Below are 7176 nucleotides of genomic sequence, written 5' to 3'. Positions count from 1 at the left end.
TATCTGAGCTGTACACACTCCCACCTGGAGAGATTTCTAGCTACCAACCTGAACGGAGAAAAACAGAAGTGCATTCTTACATAGTATTTGCCACAGTACTTGTCCTGGTTATTATTCTCAACTTCACGCAACCTAGGGTCATTTGGAAACCTCAGTTGAAGAATCGCCTCCATCAGATTGATGTGTGAGAAATTGTCTTAATTTTGAAAAATTGATTGATGCGAGAGGGCCCAGTTCACTGTAGGAGGAGGAGTCATCCCTGGGCAGGTGTGCCTGTGTTGTGCAGGAAAGCTGGTTGAGCATGAGCAGAAGAGAAAATCTGCAAAAGCAGGGTTCTTCCATGGTTTTACCTTCAAGCTCCTGCCTTGAGTTCCTGCTCTGACTTCCCTCGGTTAAATAACTTGCTGAAGGTCGCAAAGCAAATAATTAACCGCTCCAAAGTGTTTCCTCGCCACACAATATAGTGCCTTGAGGATGGTTGGCGTTCAATAATGCACGTCGCACTCTTTAAAAGCATAAAGGTAAACATTTTAACATTAAAAATATTCACACGAATGAAATTATTTCTTTAAAGTTTCCTCACGATTTCAATAAAACATGTACAATATTTCTTCACTTCTCTTGCTTGATCAGAGGCGTAGTCCAAACCTTTGCTAGAAGTTTGACACGTCCCGCTTTCCATCGTACTGCCGCAGGGCTTTCTGGGAGTGGTAGTCTCAAAGTCTGCGTACTCCAGTAGCAGCAGCGGCGCTCGCTCCACCGAGGTACTACTGTGTGGCGCGCTAGTCTTGAGGCTCTTCCGCATTGCCTGCGCGCCCGCCTTAGCTATCATGGCGGCTCCCTTGGCCCTGGTGCTTGTGGTGGCCGTGACCGTGAGGGCGGCCTTGTTTCGCTCCAATTTGGCCGAGTTCATTTCCGAGAGGGTGGAAGTGGTGTCCCCACTGAGCTCTTGGAAGAGAGGTGAGGCCGCTGACTAGAGTAGGGCGGTCCGCGCTCTGCCAGCCTCAGGGAATTGAATTGGAGGCGAAGGAGGTGGACACAAGCGCGCGGTTCTGTGGAGCCTGACTCGCGTCTAGGGCTTCTTCGCGAGCTGAGGGTGGAGCTTTGGTGTGGAGGATGGGGTGTGGAGGAGATGTGGAGTGTGTGCCCCACTACCCTAGGGATGGGTATCCGAGGGGGCGTGTCCCAGTATCCAGAGTCAGGCAGCGGGATCCGCGGAAGGATGGATATCCGAAGGTGCTGTGTGCTTTGAGTCTTGTGAAGTATTAGCTTTTGGCAGTGAGATTGCAGGGGGTGTTCCACCGAGTAGCAGATAGCCGAGCCTGTGACCGGGACCAAGGGAATCAGTGCCTTTGTAAGAAAGGTAGCTGTGTACTTAAGTCACCTCTGCCCAGTCTAGGACTCGTCGTGAAGTTTTTCTTAGTTTGCCTTTTAAGCGTGTGTGTGTGTGTGTGTGTGTGTGTGTGTGTGTGTGTGTGTGTGTGTGTTCATCAAATCCAATCGCATCCAACAAGACAAAGAGATTGGGCTGAAGGAGCCACGGGCCAGAAGAGGAGACGAACAAGTTTTTATAGTTATTTCCTTAGTGTTTTTCCCTGAGTAAACTGCCTTCCCTTTTCCAGAATGGACGAATGAAGGACCAGGTTTGGAAAAAGATTAGAAAAAAGAGGAGTTTCAGGTTGCAAAGGATCAAGAAATACCCGAGGTTATGAACTGTTTAGAGCAGAAAAAATATGTGGGTTGGGCTGGAGCTACAGTTTGATTTAATTTTCTTTTTTTTTAGTCATTATTATTTGTGTGTGTGTGTGTGTGTGTGTGTATGTGTGTGTGTGTGTGTGTGTGTGTTGGGGGTGTGTATGTGTGCTTGTGGTGTGTGTTCAGAAGCCAAAGGAAGGTGTCTGGTGTCCTCCTGTATTACTCTATCCTTTATTCCCTGAGACAGGGTCTACTTGTACTTGAAGCTATTTCAGTTGGGCTGTATGGCCTAGAGTCCCCGGGGGTTGGTTTCTGCGGGTCTCCACCCTACAATCCTCCAGTGCTGGAGGTCCAGGCGTCTCTGGCTCAGGCTGTTGTGGGTTTGCTTTTTGACAGAGGTGCTGCAGATTTGCATTCAGATCTTCCTGTATGCACCATGAGTGCTCTTACTCACTGAACCATCTGTCCAGATCAAGTTTAAGTCTTTAAACAAAACAGAACCCAACGTGTATTATACATACAGAGCACATTAAGTATAGACAGAGAGCTTAGTGAATTTCTATGAACCATGTGTATCCATGGATACACATGGATAGCCAGCACCTAGCTCAAAAACATCAACACCCTAGAAGTCTGCTTCTTGTAGCCTTGCACTCTGCTTATTACTTGATTTTGAAGCAGGATCCCTTCTTTAGCCCAGCATGTACTCAGATTCATGGTGACCAGCCTTTCAAATGTTGAGATTGTAGGTGTGAGCCACCACATCTAACTTTATCCTCAAACTCTAGTGCCTGTGTTCTGACATCATCAACTTATTTTTTTAATATTTATTATGTGCGTGTGCAGGCACATGTGCTTGTATGGATGTGTGTGCAGACACGTGCTTGTGTGGAGGTTGGAGTGCCCTTATAGGAGTTGGTTGTCTCTTAGGGTGTGGCTTCACTCGAGTTAAAGTTTCTAAAGTTTCTTAGTGTATGTCAAGAAGTATAGTAAGCTTTTAAAATTTGTTTCTCCTCACTTAATCCTCACAAGGATTCTTTGTGGTAGGCAGTAGTATGCCCCTCGTTTTACAGATAGTAAAAATGGGACTAAGAGAAGAATTTGTCCAAGTTTAGCGTTGGCGAGTAGTGGTGGTGATTCTTGTGTGAGCTGGTAGGACTTGGATTTGGTATCCTTGTGTATAATTTGTTGTTGAAATGAATTGAAGCTACTTAGTTTCTACTCTTTTCTGAATACCAGAACACTCAAGGCCCCTCCCTTCAAGTCCTCCTTCTTCTACATTCTTAGAATCTTAGACATACCTGTAGTAAGACTTTCTCAGAACTGGGCATGGTGGCACAGATCTGTAATCTCAGCACCTGGGCAGTAAGACCATGAATTTGAAACCAGCCTAAGTTCCTTATAGAATTCAAGGTCAGCAGAGGAAGACTCTCTTAAAAACAAAAACCAAGGGAGCTGGAGAGATGGCTGCTTAGCAGTTAAGAGCACTGACTGCTTTTCCAGAGAATTCGGGTTCAATTCCCAGCACCCACATGGCAGCTCACAACTGTCTGTAACTCTAGTTCCAGGGGATCTGATATCCTCAAACAGACATACATGCAGGTAAAACATTAATGTCCATAAAATAAAAATAAATATGTCTTTAAGAAAACAACATCCCCCTCCCCCCAGTAATTTCTTACCTCATATAAAATTTTGTTTATGTCTGGTCTTTCTGTAGTAGTATGAGCTTCTTGAAGGACTGTGTTATTTGTGCCTAAGTTCCTTGGTGCCAGGGATACAGCAGGTGTGGAGGTAGTTAACTGTTGAATGATATGGAAGGAAGCATAAGCCCTGTTATTTACAGAGTAGATCGACAGGAGAACTTAAAGATGAGGCAACACTGTGTATGATTTCTAGAGTAGTAGGAAGGATTTGAGTCTTTCTCTGGGTCTGCCATTTACTTCTTTGTGACTTCTCATCTTTGAGACAGGACACTAAATGAGAAAAACCGTGCTAAAGCACAATAAACCAAAATTCCAAAGTCATGAGTTTAGGAACTAGAACAGTGTGACAGTGGCTGAGCTGACTAGGTGGCCCTGAGAGGGTAGGGTAGTAAGTGTTTGGTGTGTAATAGTATGACGTTCCGAGGTTTAGATTGCTGTAGTTTCGGGTCAGCTTCTAGGCTACAGAGAATTACTAGTCATACAGCATGTGGATCCTTTTGACTTTTCAAGACAGGGTTTCTCTGTGTGGCCCTGGCTGTCCTGGAACCCACTCTGTAAATCCGCCTGCCTCTGCCTCCCAAGCGTTGGGATTAAAGGTGTGTGCCACCACTGCCCGGCTAAAATATTCTGATAGCACACAAGAGAGAGCAGTGTGTAGATAATAATAAAGGATAGTTAATAAAGGGTAGTTACTAGTTTCACTTTTAAAGACAGGATACACTATCTGTCCCTTGTGTTTACAATTCTTTAATTGAGATAGATGAAAAAGCAGGTAATTGTGTAGGGCATGGTGTCTTATAGTTTTTTTTTCTTTCTTTTTTTTTTCTTTTTTTTGCTGTTGTTGTTCAAGATAGGGTTTCTCAGTGTAGTTTTGGCTATCTTGGAACTCACTCAGTAGACCATTCTGGCCTTGGACTAAGGGATCTGCCAGCCTCTGCTTCCCACGTGCTAGGATTAAAGGTGTGCTCTATCACTGCCCAGTGTGTCTTATAGTTATCCTAGCATTTAGAGCCTGAAGTAAGGGATTTGTTAGGAGATAGAAGCAAGAGTGGGCTACATAGTGAGTTCCAAACCAACATAGGCTACAGAGTAAGGCCTTTTCTCAAAACCAAACAATCAGGTGGTTGTATTCAAAACTTAATGCTAGGCATTCAAACACAGTGAAGTAGGATCCATTCTGGTTTTACACGACATTTTGAGATTTTTGAGTCACCAGCTCCTTGGATGGAGACCCTATTTCCTTTCTTTCCTCAAGGAAAAAAAGAAAGAGAAGTGTATTCAAGATTTTGATTGGCTATAGTATGGGCTTATTTATTTATTTAGACATTGTGTGTGTTACTGTATGTGCACACAATGTGTGTGTGTGTGTGTGTGTGTGTGTGTGTGTGTGTGTGTGTAGACCCACATTCTTCCTGATTGTGCTCCACCTTATTTTTTGAGAAAGGATGCTTTTTGGTGGTATGATAAAATACTGACCAAAAAGTAACTTGAGGAGGAAAGAGTTTCTTTGGTTTATAGATCACATCATCAGGGAAAGCTGAGGTAGGAACCTGAAGCAGAAACCAAAGCAGAGACCTTAGAGGAAAACTGCTTACTAACTTGCTTCCCCTGGTTTGTTCTGTTACTTTTCCTGTACAGCTCAGGCCTGCAGTAGTCTAGGCCAGCTGGCATCACTTAGCAATTAAGAAAATATACCCACAGAGATGCCCACAAATCAGTCTGGTGGAGGCAGTTTTTCAACTGAGATTCCCTCTTCCTTTAGGTCTGGATATGTTGTTCAGTGGTAGATTACTTGCCTATAATTATAGAGCCCTGAGCTTTACACCAACACAGCAATAAAACCAACCAAACTCCACTCTATTCCAAAATATTAATTAGATAATAATCTCCTGGTGGAAGGAAGGAATATTACATAGGTGTGGTGCTACATATCTGTAATGTTCACTTGTGGAGGCCTAGACAAAGTCTTGCAAGTTTAAGATTTTCCTAGGCTCTGAAACAAGATCTAAAAAAAGGAAAGGAAAGAAAGAAAGAGAGGTGTATTCAAGGTTGCTCCTTTGGTGTACTTTATGAATGTTATTTCAAAAAAAGAAAAACACATGAAAAAGAAAAGCTTAAAGCTTATGAGTTCTTTTTTTTTTTTAATTTTGTTTTTTAAAATATTTAGTTGTTGTTGGAGTAAAACAAAGAAAGTCTTTGGGGGCTAGAGAGATGGCTCAGTGGTTAAGAGCACTTACTGCTCTTCCAGAGGTCCTGAGTTCAATTCCCAGCAACCACATGGTGCTCACAACCATCTGTAATGGGATCCGATGCCCTCTTCTGATGTGTCTGAAGATAGCTAGTATACTCACATACAGAAAATAAATAAAATCTTAAAAAAACAAAACAAAACAAAGTCTTTGTGGCCTAGGCTGGCCTCCAACTAGTTATGAGGCCAAGAATGGCCTTAGCCTGATATTCCTGCCTCTAGGATTACAAGAATATGCTACCACAAGCAGGGTCGATCAATCAGTCGGTCTGTCCATCTGTCCGTCCGTCCGTCCGTCCGTCTCTGTCTCTCTGACTCTCTCTCTGTCTCTGTCTGTCTGTCTGTCTGTCTGTCTGTCTCTCTCTCTCTCTCTGTGTGGCTAGAGGTCAAACCTAGGTACTTGTCCATCTTAGTCAAAGGCTCTACCACTGAACTCTAATTCTGAGTTTTTGCTTTTTTCTCTCAGTCTTTTGTTAAACTGATTTTACCCAGCCGAGGCTCCTTGAGACACTGTCTGACCACTACCACCTCCAAAAGAAAAAAAAATAACTCAAAATTTCTAGCCTTATAGTATCAGTACATTGTTATATATTGTTAGAATCTGGCAGCTTGATTCATTCTTTGGTTGTTTCAAACAGGGACAGCAATCCATTATAAATATAAAATATAAATATAAGATGTAAAAAGTTAATGTTTTTGGGTCTTTACAAATCCTTGCTTCATTTTATATTCTTGTTTTATCACCGTATCTTTTACTTTTCAAAACTGTTAGTACCTAATGAAGCTATAAGGACATAGGCTCGTCCAAGGAAAAGCCTTAATTTTTCTCAGCTCCTCTGAAGCTCTTAGTCTTCAGGATGGCAAGCTGTTTAGGAGCTTCCCTGCTCTACTACTCTAGAACTGTGGAGAAACCCAGTTGTACAGTGTCACTGGTGGCAGCTCTAGTCTTTTTTTTTTTTTTAATTTTTTTAATTTCATGTATGTGAGTACACTGTAGCTGTCTTCAGACACACCAGAAGAGAACATCAGATCCCATTACAGATGGTTACAGATCCCACCATATGGTTGCAGGGAATTGAACGCTGGACCTCTGGAAGAGTAGTCAGTGCTCTTAACCGCTGAGCCATCTCTTCAGCCCTGGCAGCTCTAGTCTTGATTTTGGCGGGAGCATTCATGACTGCTCATGGACCAGTGTCCTGAGTTTATTGAGGTGGGCAGTTGGACAGAAGTGCTGGTTCTTCTTTAAGGGGTAATACCTCACACTAGCTCTAGTTCATCTGGTTGATATTTGTCAAAATTGGTCCTGAGTGTTTCTGTGCGTATGTACTTCTGTGGCTGAAAATGGCCATGGCTGTGGCTCATGTGGGTATGAAGTTTCTGGTTCTTCCTCAGCAAGATGGTAGTAATGGAAAGGAAAGCTCCTTTGAAAGAATAAGTGGGGTCCCTCAGAATGTCTCAGTGGGTAAAGATGCTTGTCACCAAGTCTAACAACCCTGAGGTTGATCCAGGTGGAAGGAAAGAACTGAC

General features: G+C 43.1%; 1 protein-coding gene across 3 annotated transcripts in view; it reads left to right on the top strand.

Annotated features, from left to right (window-relative positions):
* The first annotated feature begins 658 nt into the window (after positions 1-658).
* The window catches only part of Pigu (phosphatidylinositol glycan anchor biosynthesis class U), an 80810-nt gene continuing 74292 nt past the window's right edge, over positions 659-7176 (top strand). Inside the window, exon 1 of one of the 3 annotated variants that reach the window (XM_031372402.1) lies at positions 659-960. In XM_031372402.1, coding sequence (XP_031228262.1) covers positions 831-960 — 130 coding nt within the window. In that variant the 5' untranslated portion in view covers positions 659-830. The remainder of the gene's footprint in view (positions 961-7176) is intronic. The other 2 variants (XM_031372403.1, XM_031372404.1) reach the window with 2 other exon arrangements.

The sequence above is a fragment of the Mastomys coucha genome, unplaced genomic scaffold (assembly GCF_008632895.1).
Source record: "Mastomys coucha isolate ucsf_1 unplaced genomic scaffold, UCSF_Mcou_1 pScaffold15, whole genome shotgun sequence".
NCBI classification, from domain to species: Eukaryota; Metazoa; Chordata; class Mammalia; order Rodentia; family Muridae; genus Mastomys; species Mastomys coucha.
The sequence above is the reverse complement of the archived record's forward strand: the minus strand, read 5'-3'. Positions and strand labels throughout refer to the sequence as shown.